This window comes from Bicyclus anynana, chromosome 2 (assembly GCF_947172395.1).
Source record: "Bicyclus anynana chromosome 2, ilBicAnyn1.1, whole genome shotgun sequence".
Taxonomy (NCBI): domain Eukaryota; kingdom Metazoa; phylum Arthropoda; class Insecta; order Lepidoptera; family Nymphalidae; genus Bicyclus; species Bicyclus anynana.
Genome location: NC_069084.1, coordinates 10,362,976 through 10,385,947, shown reverse-complemented (window position 1 = coordinate 10,385,947; position 22,972 = coordinate 10,362,976). Strand labels below are relative to the sequence as shown.

At 36.3% G+C, this 22,972-nt stretch overlaps 2 protein-coding genes across 2 annotated transcripts in view; one reads left to right on the top strand and one right to left on the bottom strand.

The window, feature by feature from the left end:
- The window catches only part of LOC112043186 (inactive dipeptidyl peptidase 10), a 353,564-nt gene that overhangs the window by 258,208 nt on the left and 72,384 nt on the right, over positions 1-22,972 (bottom strand). The gene's annotated exons all lie outside the window — the stretch shown is intronic.
- Positions 1,161-6,678, top strand: LOC112053253 (transmembrane protease serine 9-like). The gene is made up of 8 exons (XM_052885678.1): positions 1,161-1,805; positions 2,065-2,254; positions 2,326-2,428; positions 2,742-2,921; positions 3,908-3,999; positions 4,076-4,139; positions 4,707-4,853; positions 6,322-6,678. Exons 1-8 carry the CDS (start codon positions 1,232-1,234, stop codon positions 6,580-6,582), a joined length of 1,611 nt encoding a protein of 536 aa, XP_052741638.1. The 5' UTR covers positions 1,161-1,231; the 3' UTR covers positions 6,583-6,678.

The following is a 22,972-nucleotide window of genomic DNA, read 5'->3' as shown; positions in this document are numbered from 1 at the left end:
GAGTAGTTTATTGTGTAAGCGATTAGTGAGGTTAAGCATAGCATACCTATTGTAATTGGCCGAGCCGATGACCAAGCTTAGGTCAGCGGTTCTGTCAATATTTTTATTAATGACTCTACGATTTTTACGACATATAATATTAATAAGTTCAAAAGTAACTAATTAAGTAATTCTACGATAGTTTACTCAGTTTACCTTTGCTTTTTAAATGCTTTAGGGTTTTTCTCTACGATCACTACGGCAGCAGTCATATTTTCCTAATTATATAAATCGTGTAAGATGTAGTTAAATAAGACATACAGTAACCTTTTTTGGAAATTCAACCTAACATGGTTTTTTTATTTTATAATTTTCTACATTTTATCTTTCTTTTAACGCCCGAAGTAGCGAAGTTAAACGCAGCAGTTTTTAACATTTACGAGTACAATATAACTAGTATGTATTTTGAATGCGCATATAATTTATGAAAGTGAGACATTTGCAGGCAATTTATTACGTTGTAGGTAATTTTTATTTTGGTATCGCCTAAATTACACCCCAATACCCCACATTGGACAACGAATGAACCGCTAACATTGTCATCAATCACTCGCAGGTACATTACTGTATATTGGGTCAAAAGGTCCGCATCCAAAAGCATTCCATGGCTTATACGAAAATTTTTCCGTTAATTATCACCCAGTGTCATCACTGTTGTAATATTTTAATTTCAAAATAAAAAATGACAGACTTACATACAGAATTCCTCCTCTTATTTCTTCTATTAAAATTGAAATTTACAAAAAAAATATTATTAAGTATATAGGAAATATCAGCTTTGCAGCTTGTGCATTAAAAAGTGAAATAAATCACTTAGTCAGTAAGTTATCCTTTTGAAAAAATAATGTGATTCCTTGATGTGAATCAAAGTTAGATCGTTAAATTTTTTCAATAATAAACTATGTACTCGTACGTACGAGTATGAGTTAGATCAACCGAAGTTTTATTAACGTAAATCTAAATGTTTTAAATAATTTATAATATATGCCTTCCTCTGTATTACAAACATAATAACAGCAAAAATAACAAGTCAAGGAGAGACATTGAGAAACAATATGCCGAACTCAATAAATTTTATATCTATAAATATATTTATGATAATGTGCTTGACTTCGCACGGAGTAATAAAATTTATTGACAGTAAAAAAATGTAGAAATAGCGTCATATAAAAGAGTTTGGTAAAAATATGCAATGTGTCGATCATGTTATATTATTTACTGTTTCATATTTTTGAACTGTTTATTTTTAACAAATGGAGAAAACGATACAAATACCACAATATGTGCATACAATTTAAAAGTCAATGACATAGCATCAACTTTAATAACTCTTCTTGGAGACCACAACAGCAGTAAAATACAAGAATTACAACAAAAATTAGATAAGATAGAAAACTATGTTATAGATAAAGATAAGTATGCTGAATTTTTATTAAATGAAACGATGAAAACAGATCTAAACGAAACAAATTTTTTCAATTCTTTAAATGAGTCTGATCATTTTCAATTTCTTTTGGAAGCAAAGCCCAAAAACTTGTACCTTAAATTAAAAGAAAAAATGAATAGAGACGATATTATTAATATTTTATCTGAAAGCAGTAAAAAAAACAGTTTATCAAGATCAGCAAGAAAAATGATGAAAAGCATATCTAAGAAAGAAGATATTGATGATGACGTTGTAAATACTATAGTGGACAAATTGATTGCACAAGTGCCCAAAGATGATCATAAATTTGAGTTTAGGAAAGATGATAATAAGTATTGGGGTGATTATTTTCATGATTATGTTTCTAATATAGCTTTATCTATACTTAAACTAATATTTACAGAGAGGAGATATTTTTTATTGTTTATTTATTTGCAAGTACTGGAACAAAGATTGGTAGGCTATAAAACTACTGAACCCATTTGAATACATTATCATAAGGGGAGTACACAGGTTTAATATATTATCCCCGTAATTGAAACGGGAATATGAATTATATGGGTTTCTGCTAATACAAAATAGTTAATTCTGTTTGGCAGACCCTCAAGGAGAACTTGAAGACTTAAAAGAATTTCATAGACATGATGGACGAAGAATATACAAAGGAGAGAGGACGACGGTTACCTACTACCCATTTATGGTGTCTGTTCACGTAATGGGAAGATTTTGGTGCGGAGGAGTAATTTATTGGCACGATTTAGTCATTACTTCGGCAGCTTGTTTGCAACTGTACGTTTAACTGATTTAGTTCAGAACAATTTTACTACAGAGAAAGTTATTAATAAAAAAAATTCTTACAGGATGCATAATAACCGGTTTTTCCGTGAAAACCCAAGTGTACTACGTATCAGAGTAGGTAGTAATCACAGCAGGATTGGTGGAGACATGGTAGAGGCACTTGAGGTATGTATGACATTTTACAAAAACTATTCCAATATCTGCCCAACTTTGCAATTTCAATATTGGCGGCTATGAAATATTGGGGTTGTTCGATTAGTTTTTGATAGACGTGAGGTTTATATCGACGTTAGTTTTATATCCAGACATACACAGTAGAACTAAATTTATGTACGGTTGGATACGTAAAAAAATATGATGTAGGTTCTCTGTATTTCTTTAATGTACAAGAAAAATACAAATACAATAGAAGATTTATAATATATTTCTATTAAACTTTTTGTATTTTTCTGAAAATGAAATGTGTTTTTTCCTTCAGGTATATTTTCATCCCAGCTACAATCCACGAACTCTTCGCAATAATATAGCAGTCGTGCGTCTTCGTCGTCATCTATATTTTAACTATCATCGGCTGCCAAAAATCATCGATATATCTCACAATAGCTTCGGCATTGCACCTACATCCGAAGTTCTGGTTCTGGGTTGGGGTGTTACGAAGGTATTATTCATGCACGATCTTTATATTTCATTAGACAATTTGTCCGCTTATAGAACTCTGGTTTGGGTTTGAATGTAATGGTAATATTATGTACAGACAAATTAATCTTGGAAGGAAAAATAATGGGCAAGAGAGCACCCGACTACCCAGCCCCTGTTGTGGCTGGGTAGTCGAGTCTGGTACACTCTTGGCTACACTCTTGGCTACTTGGCTCTTAGCACTTGGCTACAGCCAAGTGGCGCGTCGATTCTTTTTCTACGATCGCAAAAAAATATGATGTACAGGTTGAGAGTACGTGGCAGATGTAAATAGCGCGTAGGTGTATAAAATTGAAAAACCGTTTTTTTTTTAAATAACCTTAAGTTTATACACTCAAACGCGCTTGGTCTGTATTCTTACCAGTACATTCAAAGGCCAACGGACATAAATAAGTAGATTGACTGTTAGTCTTTTTTATTTAATAAGCTAGTTGACACTTTTTTTTAAAATGTTCTTAAATACTTAGTTCAATTACTGTTGTACTATATTGAAATTTTTCTCATATTTTTTTGAGACGTGATTACATGAAAATTTTAGTTTAAAATATGTTTTTGACAATACGAGCCAAAACGCCTGTCGGCCATGGCGGTCTATATTTAACTTTTCATGACGTTACTAAGTATGATAAATCCCTTGAAAACGGAGCACCCAAAAATATTATAGTTAACAACTAGTTTGACGTTTAGTACATCAAGTGTTAGTGACGTCGCAAAATGGACGACAGCGTTTTTGACGTTTGGAAATTTTAAAAAAATACGTGAAATTTAAATTAAGTTTTAAATCCTTAACTTTTATTTATTGATATCGATATATTTCGGACCCTTAATTCACATACTACACGAAATTAATATAATTGTATATATTAAATTTGAAATGAGTTAACTTACCCTATTATAATATCACCTGTATATCGCATTTATTATTCTGATTTTAATAATATTTTCTAGTTGTCACAAAAGTTGTCATACGAACCAGTGTTTTTAAATCGAAAATTTCTCCCAGTTTATCCAAATGTTTTTTGCAAGGAGGTGTATGGGGAGTAAGTATCATGAATGAATATTTTTATCAAATAAACTGAAACTGGAAATCGTTTAATAGATTTATTACTTTTTCAGTAAATTTATATCCTCTACCATGTTTTGCGCGGGAACGTTTACTACGGGAGAAGGAGCATGTGACGTAGGTTTATTGCATTTTTTTTTCTTTATTCATGTCTCTGTTAAATTGACAAATTAACTTAATGAGCTAATTCAAACTACGTATTTGTACATTATTTTAACTATAAGTTTTCTTATCTATATTTATTACTTTTCTTTAAGTCTGTCTGTCTTTTGAGAAATTAGTCATGATATTGTTTACCTATGATCAAAAACACTATGCGTCCATGTGGATTGTGGAACATACTTAATGTATGTTATCCAATCCAATCTTAATGTATGTTACTTGATTGTTATCCAACTTCCTCTAGGATTTCCAAACATCACGATACTGAGCCACCTGCATCCAGCGAATCCCTGCGACTCGCTTGATGTCGTCAGTCCACCTGGTGGGGGATCGATCAACACTGCGCTTACTAGTGCGGGGTCGCCATTCCAGCACCTTGGGACCCCAACGTCCATCGGCTCTTCGAACTATTACCACTATCGACTACTACCACTACAACTACTAGGATCGCCTGTATAATAAGCTGATAAATTAATGACCACTCTCGTAATTTACTCATGCTAGAAATATTTTTGTTTTCAGCATGACGCCGGTGGTCCGGCAGTGTTGGCCGGTAGACTGGTCGGGATCATATCGTTCGGGCCAGCCGTGTGCGGGTACCCTAACGCTCCCACCGTGTTCACTTTAGTCGGCGCATATGCTGATTGGATTGAAACTGTCAACGAATCGGTTTGTACCGCCGTCAATATTTGCATGCGACTGTACTTTTTTTTTTTTTACAAGTTAGCCCTTGACTACAATCTCACCTGATGGTAAGTGATGATGCAGTCTAAGATAGAAGCGGGCTAACTTGTTAGGAGGAGGATGAAAATCCACAGCCCTTTCGGTTTCTACACGGCATCGTACCGGAACGCTAAATCGCTTGGCGGTACGTCTTTGTCGGTAGGGTGGTAACTAGCCACGGCCGAAGCCTCCCACCAGCCAGATCTGGACAAATTAAGAAAATCTCAATCTGCCCAGCCGGGGAGCGAACCCAGGACCTCTGTTTTATAAATCCACCGCGCATACCACTGCGCCACGGAGGCCGTCAAGTTTGAGGCCGGGGAAAGGTTTCTGGCTCTTTAAACTAAAATTTCATCAAAGTAGGTAAATACATTTTTTTGATATTTTGTAAACTTGTGTTTATAACTTACTGGTAGCATATTAGTTAGTAACATATAAGTAAATTGTGTGTGTAAAAGTATGCATAAGAAGCGTCATTTAAATGTGACTCTTCAAGAGTTTTTCTTTTCTCTTCTTGTTAAAGTAGACGTCAATAAATTAGTTGTAGTACCGTAAAATATGAGAATAAATCTACTTTTCATTATTTGAGAAATGCTAGTTTAGTTTTATTATGTGCTTACACTACTGCCAATGCGTATTAGTACATTATGGTATGTCCAAGCTACATAACCCTTCTCCTTTAGCGGCTTTAGCTTTTCCTAGGAATTATCGATATTTGAAAAACATCGATGTCACAATCGAAAGCTTAACATCAATATTCGATATTCATTAGAAACTGACCATCGATAATAATTTTAGCACTTATAATAATAATGAACAACATAATAAAATCTTTCGAAGTTTATTAATAAATAATTTGTAAATCTATACTAATATAATAAAGCTGAAGAGTTTGTTTGTTTGATTGAACGCGCTAATCTCAGGAATTACTGGTCCGATTTGAAAAATTCTTTCAGTGTTAGATAGCCCATTTATCGAGGAAGGCTATAGGCTATATATTATCCCCGTATTCCTACGGGAACGGGAACCACGCGGGTAAGACCGCGCAGCGTCAGCTAGTGCGTTCATAAAATACGTAATTTGTTTCGTACGTTGCATTGGTTATGCGTGAGGCCGTAGTATCATCGATGATCAATTATAAATTCCGTTTACATCGATATTACGATATTTTTCGTATAGCAACATCGATGATAAATTATCGATGTTTCTCTTTTGAACATCGATGATCATCCAGCATCCCTACTTCATGCCCTGTAGTGTTTGGAAACCTATGTCCTGCAGTGGGCGTCCATCGGCTGATATGATGATAATGACAATGATGCCATAAAGTGAGTTTTTAAAGCAGTCAGATGATACAATAAACGGGCACTAACATACTACAACAGATAATTTTTTAACGTATCTTTTTGTCTAGATGCCTGCCTACTACCGCGGTAGAAAACGCACGACAACAGCGGGGCCGTACCAATACCTTACAAGACACACATTTAAAAAGCGAAAACTCACTTACTTACCCGAGTTCACATACTCCGAGACAACGACAACTACAACAACTACAACACAAGCTACGACAACTCCCACAGCAGCCACTACAAAGCCATCTTTCAGACAGAGGAAGAAATTGAAAAAGGCCGACGATTCTGACATGGATGGATTTAGTATCGATTTCAAATAAAACATTTTTGAAAACAATAGAAACGATTTTTCCTCTGGCACCTCGAACACTAGGTGGCGAAGATCATGATCACTATTCACACTTGAATTTTACAATACCGGCAATGCTAATAATTTTATCGTATCTAGACACTCTTATTTTTATGAGAAATCCTCCTTCACACTAGAATATCAAAGAATAGATAACAATTGACCTGCTTGGCCAATTTCCTATCTTGGTCTTTAAATAAAAAACAAATCAACTGGCAAAATGTCATATTATGATACAAATTACAAATGTCATCCGGTGCTTACTGCAGGTGGATATCATAGTATGTAGATGACACTTGGCAATTGACTTGTTGTCAACTTCAATAGGTTGAAAATACAGACTAAAATAGTGAATAAGCCAGCTGAAGTCACTATGTCGATATAAGTTCTTTATCCTACGAGCTGATATATCATAAAACCGATTTTGAAAATTCTTTTAACACTAGAAAGCCACGTTATTTATGATGTTTATCACGGTATTCTCACGGGAACGGGAACTACGCAGATGAACGTGGGGCGTCGTTATTCATAAATTATTAAACGAATGTGGATCTAGCTAAGGTTCGTGGCGTGACCATGTAGGTACAGAGTCGTTAAATACTCTGTTAAAGATATGAGATTCAACCCATTGTATAAATCCTACTAATATTATAAAGGCGAATGTTTGTGTGTAAGTGTGTAAGTATGTTTGTTCCTCTTTTATGCTGCGGCTACTGAAGCGATTTGGCTGAAATTTGGAATGGAAATAGATTTTACTTTGGATTAACACACAGGCTTTTTATCCCGGAAAAATCCACGGTTCTCGCGGGATTTGTGAAAAACTAAACCCCACGTGAACGAAGTCGCGGGCGTCCGCTAGTATAGGTATAAGTACTACTACCCGTTGTATAAATTACTCGAGGTAAATTCCTTAGTACCCAAAAACGTCTTAGCGATCGTTCTAAATGGGGCACAAACATATAGCGGTTCACTTAGAGAGATAGATAGCAACACTTAACGGTGCGGGGAACACTGCTATTAACTGCAGAGTGCTCGTTAGTTAAATAGGGCTTATTGTAGGTACAACCGACAAAAGGGGAGTTTAATAAATAGCATACCCCCTTTCGCTACGGCTTTTTATTTAAGTCGTTTCTTCTGCGCACTACTATGGAACTAGTTACTAGCTATTCGTCATCATTATAACTCATTTTAACGGCTCACTACGCCCTAAAGAACAGGGGATATGGAGCTCAGGCCCACCACGCTGTAGAGCAGCGATATGGGTTGGTGGGCTTACGGTGATACTAAATAAAAAGAAATGAATAAAATTAAAACTCAAGTTTTTGAGTTATATCAAGATGGCGCCCTTAAAGCAACTATGACATGACATGACATTGACATGACAACTGACAGCAAACGTCAAATTGACTACTGCATTGAAAACATAATCAATCCATTATTACCCATATCAGTGCTGCATTTTTTGGGAGAGAATGATATTATTTCGAAAGAATTAAATGGTAGATTTGTACCTACCTACCTATAATCAAAAATAGTTTTAAAAAAAATATTTTCTTTTATTTCCGCCTGTGTACAATGACTTATCCTGGGCTCCATACAATTTTGGACCATCTCCTTTGGAATTAAGATAGATTAGAGTCCTTTTCCAGGAAAAGTTAAATTATGTGTAGTGTATTTTTCGCGGATAACACTGCGGGGCACAGCAAGTTAAAATATAAACATTAATTTAAAATTGTAGATCCTTGATATTGCCTGCGATTCGCGTGGATAAACAGAAAAAGTAATTTTCACATTTAATCAAAAATATATATTTTTTATTTTCCAACATTTTTTGTATAAACTTAAAATTAATGTACGAAATAGATAACGTCAAAACTTAATGGAAACGGATCTCAACGTAACAAAGGATCATTTGTCAATCCTTTTTGCCTGTTCTTCCTAGTATCGTGGACTTTGTTTTTGGACCTTAATAAGAAGTATTACAGTGTCAGACGCAAACTGGCGTCTATTAGGATGATAAATCACAAATTGGACCGCCGCTGGCCGCCGATCCATTGTTTTGAGAATCTTTAGTGATATATTAAAACTTTTTTTTCAATCGTAAGCATATCAAAAACGATTCAAAGTTTTCTAATAATTTTAGATGAATTACATCAACTAACTTGAAAAACTAACTAACTTGAAGCTATAGTATTATTCATATTAATTTAGAAAAACAGCGCGCCGCGTCGCAATTTGGATGCGGTGAGAACTAACTCATGATTAAGGGCTTCGTATGGGTTCAAAACTAGTCGGGCATACTCCAACGTTGTACATGAGTTTTAGCTAAGTTTCATAATAAATTAATAACTTATGAAAAATAGAACACCCTCGCTTTTGCTTTTTAAATATTTTTGCATCTCAATCGCTCAAGATAAAGGGTTTTATCTTTTAACCTTTGTAGTTTAGGATTTTAAATTTTAGCCCTTACTTTGATACCTAAACGTTAGACTATTTTTAAAATTGAGTTTCACCCTTAGGCGTCAAATTTGAACTCATAGTTAATCATACTCACTAAAACCAGAACCAATATACAACCATTTTTCATATAATTTCGTATTAGCTCAGCGATATGCTATGTGTAAAACTAGTTTTGTGAAATTACTTGTTTCCTTCATTTTCTGATTAGGTACTGTAAGTTGAAAAGGTTTATTTCATTCCACAAAAACCACGATTGCGCTAGCAAGGCGTCACATATCTACCAACTCGTAGAAAGTAAAGCATTCCAGTCCTGCCTTTCCAATTATTGGAGATAGATATGCTCAGTCATGGCTCCAAAGAGGTTTGGACACGTATCTCTGAATGTCTCCACGGATAACATGTGGATTTTCTCAATTCGTATCGTTTCTCTACCTACTTTGTACCAAAGCCCCCATTCGCACGAGAGTTTTTTAACGGTTTTTAAAGTTTTTTAACAACATTTTTAATATACGACGCATTTTTTCCTGCAGTGTTGATTTTTGGGCGTTGGAAATAGACCTTCATTTAACTTCATACTATATTTGAACGTTTTTTTAACGTTAATTAAAAAAACTCTCGTGGAAAATGGGGCCTTAGGTACAAAGTCAGTAGGTTAGCCCCCTAACGAAAAACGTGGAACAAATTTATTAAATACCCGAACGTCTAAATATTTTTTGTGGTTAAAAATTCTAGTCGAGATGGATTAAGTAATGATTTTATGTATCTAGGTGAAAACAAGTTCCAGGTTTAATTATACTAAAAACGAAGTAAACGCTGAGTGCTACTTAATATCTCAGACTTCAACCGTAAAGCGAATTTTTCATAACCTACTTACGAAGTGGAAGCAATTACCACTCAGCAAACAAAGTTACAACTTAAATTATGTTTTGCTCAGTTCTAACTTTGCTTCTTGAATATTAATATACGCTAATACGGTCCCTAAGCCCTCATTCGCATGAGAGTTTTTTAACGGACGTTAAAAAAGCGTTCAAAAAGGTACAACCAATGTATTCCCAAGTGCACACGACAACTTTCTTAAAACACGACGCATTTTTTCGAGCAGTGTTGCATTTTCAATTTTGGGCGTTGGAAATAGACCTTCATTTAACTTCGTACTATATTTGAACGCTTTTTTAACGTCCGTTAAAAAAACTTTCGTGAGAATGGGGGCTAAGGAAAAACGTGGCACGAATTTATTTAATACCCGAACGTCTAAATATTTTTTGTGATTAAAAATTCTAGTAGAGATGGATTAAGTAATGATGTTAAGTATCTCGGTGAAAACAAGTTCCAAGTTTAATTATACTAAAAACGAAGTAAACGCTGAGTGCTACTTAATATCTCAGACTTCAACCGTAAAGCGAATTTTTCATAACCTACTTACGAAGTGGAAGCAATTACCACTCAGCAAACAAAGTTACAACTTAAATTATGTTTTGCTCAGTTCTAACTTTGCTTCTTGAATATTAATATACGCTAATACGGTCCCTAAGTACTCATTCGCATGAGAGTTTTTTTAACGGACGTTAAAAAAGCGTTCAAAAAGGTACAACCAATGTATTCCCAAGTGCACACGACAACTTTCTTAAAACAGTTTTTTTCGACGCATTTTTTTAGCAGTGTTGCATTTTCAATTCTGTGCGTTGGAAATAGACCTTCATTTAACTTCATACTATATTTGAACGTTTTTTTAACGTTAATTAAAAAAACTCTCGTGGAAAATGGGGCCTTAGGTACAAAGTCAGTAGGTTAGCCCCCTAACGAAAAACGTGGAACAAATTTATTAAATACCTGAACGTCTAAATATTTTTTGTGGTTAAAAATTCTAGTCGAGATGGATTAAGTAGTGATTTTATGTATCTAGGTGAAAACAAGTTCCAGGTTTAATTATACTAAAAACGAAGTAAACGCTGAGTGCTACTTAATATCTCAGACTTCAACCGTAAAGCGAATTTTTCATAACCTACTTACGAAGTGGAAGCAATTACCACTCAGCAAACAAAGTTACATCTTAAATTATGTTTTGCTCAGTTCTAAATTTGCTTCTTGAATATTAATATACGCTAATACGGTCCCTAAGTGCTCATTCGCACGAGATTTTTTTAACGGACGTTAAAAAAGCGTTCAAAAAGGTACAACCAATGTATTCCCAAGTGCACACGACAACTTTCTTAAAACACGACGCATTTTTTCGAGCAGTGTTGCATTTTCAATTTTAGGCGTTGGAAATAGACCTTCATTTAACTTCATACTATGTTTGAACGCTTTTTTAACGTCCGTTAAAAAAACTTTCGTGAGAATGGGGGCTAAGGAAAAACGTGGCACGAATTTATTTAATAACCGAACGTCTAAATATTTTTTATGGTTAAAAATTCTAGTCGAGATGGATTAACTAATGATGTTAAGTATCTAGATGAAAACAAGTTCCAGGTTTAATTATACTAAAAACGAAGTAAAGGCTGAGAACTACTTAATATCTCAGACTGCAACCGTAAAGCGAATTTTTCATAACCTACTTACGAAGTGGAAGCAATTACCACTCAGCAAACAAAGTTACAACTTAAATTATGTTTTGCTCAGTTCTAACTTTGCTTTTTGAACATTAATAATACGCTAATACGGCCCCTAAGCCCTCATTCTCACGATAGATTTTTTAACGGACGTAATAAAAGCGTTCAAATAGTTGCATTTTCAATTTTGGGCGTTTGAAATAGACCTTAATTCAACTTCATATTATATGCTACGCCCGCAAACGCTGGGTTGTAACGCATCGCTTTTTTAACTCTCGTACGAATGATATTTATCGTGTAGTTGCATTTTCAATTTTGGTCGTTGGAAATAGACCTTCATTCAACTGCATATTATATGCTACGCCCGCAAACGCTGGGTTTTAACGCATCGCTTTTTTAACTCTCGTACGAATGAGGAATAAGATGTTTTGAGTTGGTATTATATTGACATAACAGAATATTCCGCATGTAGTGGTTTACTGTGCAAATTCTCAGGTTTACGACTCAGTTTCGTAGACAAATTAATATGAAATTCTATTGTAATAATACAAATAGTAAAGTTATATTGATGTATACATACGTAATATTTGTATTATTGTTAAAAATAGATTAGTTTTGTTAACATTTACGTTTTAAATAACACATTACACAGAGTGCTGGGCAGTATTTCTCATAACTTCATAACTTTTTAAGTTTTCATACAAAGTAATTCAAATAATCCCGACTTTCCATGTAATACACGCTGTATTTTATCGATACACAATATTAAACCATCCACATTTTCAATATAAACCTAACTAATATTATAAATGCGAATGAGTGACTGAACCGAATTAAAAAATTATTAAATTAATGAAAAGCTACGCTAACAGCAAATAACATAAGCTTTGTTTTATTTACTAAGTATTCCAACAGGAACAACTGTTCGCTGTTCAAACCGCGTGGCATCTACATAATCATAAATTAATTAGCTTTTATCATTTTTTATGTATAAACCATGCCTTAAATAAACTGAGGGTTGTTTCGCATTTTAAAATTTCAAACGTGATATACCGATCTCGGCCCGCCCGGAGACGGGTGTAACCGGTCAAGGGTAGTTAGGGACCACGTTTATGAGAGGGCTTTATTAAGAGACGATTTTATGTCCATTTTTATACTTATGAGTTATTGCTCTATGGCAAACATTTGCCTACCTGATGACTCAGGATCACCTAAGGGCCGCTAGGTGGCGCGATTTGTTTCGTAAAGAGTAGGGATTTAGAGAGGGGTAGCGATCAGCTGGCGGGAACGACTTGCGATATAAGGCGTCCGTCGACCGGTCGGCTTCTGTGTTCGAAGCGTTCGAGTCGTCCACATTTCGGGTACTTCTTTATGGGTTACTTGGGATAGGCGGGGACTTGAGTGGATAAGGGGAGTGTTTGTTACCCAGATCCTACTCTTCTATTGAAGCCTAAACAAAAAGATTTATGCACTATGCTATGTTGTGAGATATAGGCAGCGTGTTTTTCTGCATCTTCATTTACTATGGTGCGTTTTGTCCTTTGAAAAATATCGTATCGTGTGTATAAAGAGCTTTATTTAATTTTCCGTAGAGACTTTTATTACCCGAGTGCAAGGAAGGGTTATGTAAGTACATGTCATAAAAATGTTACCATTTCATGCGAGCTGTATGAAGTTTAATATCAGTGTATTACTATATTTTCATTAAAGCGAACAGCATAAAAATTTAAAGTTTCTGGAGTGCAGTAAAATTTTATTAAGCGTATCAAAATCACAGTCCCATAGCTAGAAAGACCAGAGACTTGCCTTATCCAGACATGCGGGATTCGCCAAATGCCGAGGCGAATGTTCGTCGAATGACGAGTTGGTGTGGATGGATGCTCGTACCTCGTGGTTCGCCGACCAACGAATAACTCCACACTACTCGTGATGTGGCATATATTTGGATTTTAACAAACCCCGCATGTCTGGAAGCGGCTTTACCTAAACTTTCACAAATATTACGTATTATTATTAACTATCGGTGAATATACATATTTTTATATACATACATACACATTATCAACCCATATTCGGCTCACTGCTGAGCTCGAGTCTCCTCTCAGGTTGGGAGGGGTTAGGCCAATAGTCCACCATGCTAGCCCAATGCGGATTGGCAGACTTCATACACGCAGAGAATTAAGAAAATTCTCTGGTATGCAGGTTTCCTCGCGATGTTCTTCCTTCACCGTTTGAGACACGTGATATTTAATTTTTTAAAATGCACACAACAGAAAAGTTGGAGGTGTATGCTCCGGATCGGATTTGAACCCACACCCTCTGGAATCGGAGGCAGAGGTCATATCCACTGGGATATCACGGCCGCTTAAAAATACATATCTTAGTTGAATTTTCCACCAGTGCTAAGCTATGTGCACCAATGAATGTGATTAGTGGTTAGCGTAGCACATCTCTGGTGGAAAAGCACCCTTATATTTGTACCAATACATAGACAGTTAACTAACACCCGTGGCTTTGCTAAGCCCCGTTTCCATATAAGCTTTAGATACCTAGAGATTAAAACTTTGTTGGCTACTGGCTTCTAAATTGTAGATAATGTATGCGTTCAAATAAATATCCTAGGTATTTATCTTTGTAAGGGTGTCTAAGCATTATACTTTTCAATATAACTTTTTTTTTTATTATATAGGCTGCAACCAGGCTGCAATTACACTGTATGATAAACAGAAGGCGTTTGCCTTGAAGGTGATCATCATTATCAGCCTGTTTTAAGGGCCCACATCAAGGCCAGAGCTAGGCTATTCTGTAACGATATTCTAAAGTATCGTGTTAAACAGAGAGAGAGATAGTGGTGAATTCGAAACTTGCATTTCCGAGTTCTAGAAAAGTATAATACTTAGACACCCTTACTTACCCTTATAATACTTTTCATCCATTAAATAGACGAGTGAAGGTCGTTCGTTTCTAATACGAATCTAAGCATTATTAATTTAGTGACATAAAACAACTGGATAGAAACAATTTTAACTTCCTCCCCTCTTTCCATCATAATATAATTATCGATAACGAGGTATCTTATATTCGATATGACATTAATGTACCTATAAGATCAAGAACAACAAAGCAATAATCTGATACTTATAATGCGATTTCGCTTAGATTTCCTACTACCCACACCCACATGCAATTGCTTTTTAATTTCGGAAAGTTCCAAGACATTTTTATTTGAACTTTGTACCGCGCTTTTACTTTGATCATAAAATATTATAAAATCAAATTAATTTTCATAGAAGCTCACAAAGTTTCAATTCGTTGAGTTACGATATTAAAAGTGACTTACAAGGAAAGTTCTCGAAGTAAAATTATATTAGCCAAGACTGTGTATAAGCTTTACAACAACTTCCTCTTGTTGCAGCTTCACTTTAATCTTGAACTCTATTAAGTATAAATATTTAACCATCGTCGTTATCGAGAGGGGTTAGGCTTTAAAACTTTTTAACTTAAAGAATAGTCCACCACGCTGGCCCAATGCGGATTGGCAGACTTCACACACACCGTGAATTAAGAAAATTCTTTCGTTTGCAGGTTTCCTCACGATGTTTTACTTCACCATTTGAGTCACGTGATATTTATTTTTTTTAATGCACATAACTGAAAAGTTGGAGGTGCATGCCCCAGACCGGATTCGAACCCACACCCTCGACTCCGGAGTCGGAAAGCAGAGATCATATCCACTGGTCTATCACGGCTCTATTTATTTAACCATATACTATTACTATTTGAAAACTCCCTCCTTACTCCAGTAGTTAGCCTGTGTGACTTCGGACTAGCTCCTGGGTTCAAACCCTTGGGTCAAGCTATGAAGTACTGAACTTTACTTCTTATACGAAATTTTCAGTAAACATTTTTAGCTTAGAGTTGGGATGTTAGTGGTGTTACACCTTTGTGCATTTGAGAGTAGGTACATTATGCTATCGTTTCCGGTCATTATCTTTAATATTTTATTACGATATTTAAAATAACACCTTAATCTCGCCAACCTGCATTTGTACCTTGGTGGATCTACAACACATATATATATATATAATATATATCAGCATAATGCGCCTTTTTTAATGACCCAGGACCAAGACTATATGTATGTTGCGAGTAGGTTGCCTTAGATGCTTTATATATATATATATATATATATATATATATTAATAATCACAATAATATTATAAAGGCGAAAGCGACTTGGCTGAAATTTGGAATGGAAATAGATTTTACTCTGGATTAACACATGGGCTACTTTTTATACCGATAAAATCCATGGTTTCCCGAGATTTGCGAAAACTGATAATTTTGATGATATGAATGTTTGTTACTCATTCACGCCTCGACTACTAAACCGAACTAGCTGAAATTTGGTATTAAGATATATTATAGCCTGGATTAACACATATGCTACTTTTTATCCCGGAAAAATCCATGGTTCCCGAGGTATTTGTGAAAAACTAAATTCCACGCGGACGAAGTCGCGGGCGTCCGCTAGTACTCAATAAAGTCACCCGTTACTGTGCATGTAAACTTGTAATCTATCTTATATGGTTGAATGCGATAGACACTGTTATTATAATATAATATTAAATTTTACCCATAATTTAAAACGTGGTCTGTAAAATCTATGGAAACCTCTGTCGTATCAGCTATTAGTAATGTGAAAAACGATTTCAAATTGTGCTAGAGATCCCTAAGAATCTCATAAGTAATAATATTTTAATAGCGATTTATATTCAAAACACTCAGTAACACCCACTTATATGAAGCCTTCATAAATATCTAAAATACTTGTATCAAAAACAGGCAAAGCTGAAAGTTAAGGTATTTTTCCTTTGCCGGTTTTTCTTTGCCGTTTCATGCATAAAGGCTCTAAGTATGATTGTTCAAAGATCAGACACTCCTTTGTGATGGGAATCGCAAATAACTACATAAACTTTGTTCACAATAAACGATCAAGACAGAACGAAGATTTAATCTCTAGACCTACTTATAATATGAGATCAAAAATGCTTAAGCTTTGGATAAAATGATGAAAAAAACTGTATAAAAAAAGGGGAACTATTTAACTATTTATTATCTGTTCGTCTCTCCGTTCGCGTTATTCTTAAAAACTACTGAAAGGACTTTAATGTAATTTTTTTTTCAACAAGTACACACGGGAACCATGAATTCCTTGTGGATGCTGGTGAAACTGCACAGCGTCTGCTAGTCACACTATTACACTAATCACACTAATATTACAAAGGCGAAAGTTTGTGTGTAAGTGTGTAAGTATGTTTGTTCCTCTTATACGCTGTGGCTACTGAAGCGATTTGGCTGAAATTTGGAATGGAAATAGATTTTACCATGGATTAACACATAGGTTTTTCTTCCCGGAAAATCCATGGTTCCTGCGGTATTTGTGAAAAACTGAATTTCACGCGGACGAAGTTGCGGGCATCCGCTAGTATTACATAAAATAAAAAACTTTAGATGAAATATACTGGACATAATAAGATAGTAGATACTATTGATCAACCTCCCACAGGTGAACCGACGACATTAAGGGTTACAGGGACTCGCATGATGCAGGCGATTGGTGATGACGTTCATGACGATTCTTCTTTAGTAATTTAATTAATCTATACTAATATTATAAAGTTGAAGTGTGTGTTTGCTTGAATGCGCTAATCTCAGGAACAACTGGTCCGATTTGAAAAATTATTTCACTTTAATTGATTATGAAACACGGCTAAAACTGACGTGATATAAGGTCGGAGTATGCCCGACTAGTTTCGAACGCATACGGATTTTTTAATCGGGATCATGGCTGGTTGCTGCCGACAGCGTGGAAACCGCTATTTCTTTCATTTTCACAAATAACAAACTTGGAACAAGATAGCGTTAGTTCGGTTTGCTTACAAGAAGAAGAGTCTATTGACCCACCCAAACCGCGCGACGCAAGCAGCTGCGTGCCGCGCCACCGCTTTACAATTTGGATCGTGCCGTATGGGTTCGAAGCTAGTCGGGCATACTCCTTATACTTTATATCACGTGAGTTTTAGCCGTGTTTCATAATCAATTAATATGAATAATACTCACGATAGTTTAAATTCTAAAAATCTTCCACTGATAGATAGCCCATTTATCGAGGAAGGCTAGATTATATATTATCCCCGTATTCCTACGGGTACGGAAACCACGAGGTGAAACCGGTGGCGTGCTATGGATAATTAAGCTACATTAGACTGTCGAAAGCCACACAACTGCGGCCAAAGGGCAGTGCGGTTAGTGCAATGATGGAAATACGAATTCACAGGCTAATGCGGGACCGCTGCAAATGAGCTTTTGCTTCAATGAAACCACAGTTCGTCTGTGCATCTAATACGCCCACGTACCTAATACTGTTGCTAATGTTAATAATGTAGATCACAAGGCAAGATTAACAACCGAAGTGAGTAGTGACCCTGCCTGCAAGTACATAGGTTCAATTCCCACAAGTGGAAATGGTTTGCGTAATGAACATGGATGTCCTCAAGTGTTTGGGTGTGCTTATAAATTATTCTAGCAAACATCCCGCGTTTTTGCCCGCGGGGTTCTCATTAAAAGGAAAAAAAACATAGCCTATAAAGTGCAAGTTGGACTCGCGCACGAAGGATTCCGTACCAAAGCGAAAGTTTGTGTGTTGGGTGTGTGTGTAGTGTGTGTAAGTGTGTATGTTTGTTCCTCTTTTACGCTGCGGCTACTGAAGCGATTTGGCTGAAATTTGGAATGGAAATAGACTTTACTCTGGATTAACACATAGGCTACTTTCCATCCCGGAAAAATGTTGGTTCCCGCGGGTTTTGTCAAAAACTGACTTTCACGCGGGAAGATAACTATACTAGTTATATATAAAAACGACAAATAAATCACGTCTTTTTTGGCCCCGCCTTTTTTATTTTATTTTTTAGTTTTGTTGTTATAGCGGCAGTAGGTATATAATTTGTGAAAATTTGTATTGCCCAACTGTTGCCCAGTAGAGTCTTAGTAATAGAGTCCCGTTTTATGTTTTGAGTGTGGAACCCTAAAAGATATCATCTACCAAACTTTTAAATCGTAAAACATATTTCTCACCTCGTAGAGTTTCGCCTGAATATTAAAACAGTTACTATTTTCCTATATCAACATAAAAATGTACAACAACAGGTACATATTACCTTTGTTCCTGAGAGATTTCGTTACCTTCGTTTTATTCGTAAGGAAAACAGAAATTCCACACGAAATAAAATGTTTTGGCAGGTAATACAAAATTTTTCACCCAAAGGCAACATTGCTGGATGTTAAATTTGCTTAGTAAAAATGTTGCGAGAAGTTTGTTTTTTCATAACGGTTTTTTTTAATTCTTTACAAGTTAACCCTTGACTACAATCTCACCTGATTGTAAGCGATGATACATTCTAAGATGGAAGCGGACTAACTTGTTAGGAGGAGGACGAAAATCCACACCCCTTTCGGCTTCTACACGACATCATACCGGAAAGCTAAATCGCTTGACGGTACGTCTTTGTAGGGTGGTAACTAGCCACGGCCGAAACCTCCCACCAGCTAAATCATAGAATTAAAGATTCTTAATAACAAAATTAAAGAGCAGAATTTTTTAATCAAACGAAGTTGAGGCTTGTATCGAGTTCCGGTTATTTGGTTCAAAAATTGCTACCCATCCTTTTTTTTTCAAACAAAATTAGTGTTTGAAGAGAACCTATCCAGTATCCATGTTAGACATTTAAGGAAAGTCTCCCTCTGCGTCATTGCTTTGTTGGTTAGCCTATTGGGCTGGTCTTGGCTTGATCCTGGGTTCGACTACGGGTTTGGAGATAACGAGTTTTTTTTCAATACATTCACAATACGAACCTGACGTCTGGTTTTCATCCAACTCCTACCAAGTTAGACCGCTTCTATTTTAGACTGCATCATCACATATCATCAGGTGAGATTGTAGTCAAGGGCTAACTTGTAAAGAATAAAAAAAAAACACCCCCATGCCGCGAGTAGGTTTAGACCGAGCTTCGCATTCAACTTCTCATCAAACTTACAATACCGCAGTATTTGTTTTGTAGTTTAAAAGTTCGTTTATATCTACAGACACAGTGCGTCACAGACAAGTAGCTGGCAGACACCCACAGACACCGTCTATTCCCATTGCCCAGCAGGTACCTAGAGACACGTAACGGCGGTCTTATTGTCATTTGTGTAAGGCGCTGTCAATTTTATTTCAGGTTCATGAAAAGGACTCTACAGACATGAACCGCACAGACAAAATATTCTTTTCGCGAATACTGGCTGGCGGCCCGTGTCTGTCAACGTCTGCGCGGCCGCGTTACGATAAATATAAATATGTTAAATGTCTGTAGATATAAACGGACCTTAAATAGTCCAATAAACTTGTAGCTATGCTATATTTACATTCGAAAGTTTGATGTTTATATCTCCTCCACATAGATACACCCAACGAACTCTCAATCGAACCTCTCGGATGTAAAGCGTTTGTAACTAAGTAGGAAGACCCTCAAACAACATTGAACAAATAATTTTAACGCCCTTTCCTCCCTGATATAATATTTCCAACAAAGACCCCAAAATCCGACGACATAACGGATACATTCACCCCCATGTCTGGAAATAGCGTAAATCTCATCTACCTCATCAGCTTTTATGTCACAGTGAAATTCTAATAGAAACATTAACACGTGTTGTACTCGTGAAAGGCAAGAGAGAATTTAATTTTGTATTGTTAACATGTTATTCTCTCAAGATTGTTGATTATTTTTTAACCGACTTCAAAAAAAAGGAGGAGGTTTCTCAATTCGACCGTATATATTTTCAAAGACTAACTTTGAATCTATCATCATCATCATCATCATCATATCAGCCGATGGACGTCCACTGCAGGACATAGGCCTTTTGTAGGGACTTCCAAACATCACGATACTGAGCGACCTGCATCCAGCGAATTCCTGCGACTCGCTTGATGTCGTCAGTCCACCTGGTGGGGGGTCGGCCAACACTGCGCTTACTAGTGTGGGGTCGCCATTCCAGCACTTTGGGACCCCAAAGTCCATCGGTTCTTCGAACTATGTGCCCCGCCCATTGCCACTTCAGCTTCGCAACTCGTTGAGCTATGTCTGTGACTTTGGTTCTTCTGCGGATCTCCTCATTTCTGATTCGATCACGCAGAGATACTCCTAACATAGCTCGTTCCATCGCCCGCTTTGTGACTCTGAGCCTTCTTATCAGGCCCTATAGTTAGCGACCAAGTTGTATCTGTGTTGTATCTATGTGTGTATTGTATGTAGAGTTTGTTTGAACGTGCTAATCTCAGGAACTACTTGTCCGATTTATCGAGGAAGACTATATATTATTCTCGTACTCCTACAGGAACGGGAACTACGCGGGTGAAATTGCGCGGCATCAACTAGTTACACTTATCTATAAAGCGAGAGCCCGTGATGACCATACTTGACTTTCGTCATTTTACAAAAGAAAACTGAACTGAAAAGCCCCCGTTCTGTAAAGTACGTAAACGGGTTTAAGTTACGCAAAAATCATGTACTTATTTTAAAAGTTCTAACAGAGTTTCTATTCGGACGGAGTCGCAGGCATCCGCTAGTCATAGAAACATACGGTAGCTATGAAATTAAGATCATGGTGGAGTATCAGATACCCGTAAGAAGCTTATTTGATATGTTGAACCACATTGTTGTCTGTTGTGGCCGTCTCGCGATCTATTGTTGTAAACAAAACGCTTTGTAGTTTACAAATATCAACGTTATCTATACTATCTACGAGTATTTTTCTTTTTCTAAAGATCTAGATTAGATAAAACTGTACAATTAAAAATATACATAGTTAAATGGATGCCTGTAGCGCGAGACAATGTCAGGACAATGTAGTTCTTGGCGTGTTTCTACCATGTTTTGCGAAGATTTGCTCTATTATATGTTACGGTCAGCTATTACTACAAAAAAGCAAAACAACCTGTAGGTCCTACTCCTATACAAACTACGAGTACCTAATTGGACAATTATAAAGCGAACAATCGGCCATTTTCTTGTACTATTGTATAGTTGCGAAATTGAAATGGCAATGGGCAGGTAACATAGTTGAAAGAGCCAATGTACATTGGGGTCCCAAGGTGCTGGAATGGTGACCCCACACTAGAAAGCGCATTGTTGGTCGACACATGGTCTGGTGGACTGAAGATATCAAGCGAGTAGCAGGGATTTGCTGGATGCAGGTGGCTCAGGATCGTGATGTTTCGATGCCCCTACAAAAGGCCTGTGTCCTACAGTGAACACCCATCTGCTGATATGATAATATTGATGATGATGACAGTTGCGATAACTAAACTACACAACCATTCACAACAAACTATGAGCAGATAATAGCCATTTAAAGCTATACCGTAAATAAACTGAGGTCACCTATAAAATTGTTTGAACTGCAATAAAAATAGTCATACTAGTAATTCATGTTCAAGTCGTTCCGGTTGAACACATTTGAACGGTAAACACAAATACGGTGGTGCGGAACTGTTTGCAAACTCCTCACCTTATCTGCTACATCCACTTACACGAATTGAAATCCACTGCTACTTCAAACCTTCTGTACTTTAACCTACTTTATACTTAAGTCCAGTAGCAGTAGCAGTAGCGGCGTAGCGTGCTTTGGAGGGTTAGTAAAAGAAATAATAACGGCCTCCGTGGCGCAGTGATATGCGCGGTGGATTTACATGATGTAGGTTCTGGGTTCGATCCCCGGCTGGGTCGATTGAGGTTTTCTTAATTGAAAAAGTTTCACTCGCATATTTCCTTTTGTTGTGGGAAATTGAGGATAAAATGTAGCCAATGACTCACAAGTAACGTAGTTTTCTATTGGTAAAAGAACTTTCAAAGTCAGTTCAGTACATCTGGATGTAATCTCTGGCTTTGCATATCCTCAATGTCTCAAACTAAGCAACTTTACTTATTTATAATATCAGTAATTACATGGATAACATGGAATAAACATTAGACTTTGCTGGCTTACCAAAAGATAGGCTGGCGAGTATAACCGACGGAACCTATGATTTATTTCTTGAACTACTTACAATTCACGTCGGATTTGTTTACGCCGAAATGATAGAATACGATACGAGGTTGTACGCTCGAGGTAAGTTCGTTTATCTTTTCAGACACTGAACTACGTTTCACATAATGCACCGCAACACAAAACATATACGTGCTCCAAGGTTTTGACATCTGATTTTATGCTCACGTTAGTTTCTTGAATATAATTGAATACATTTATTGT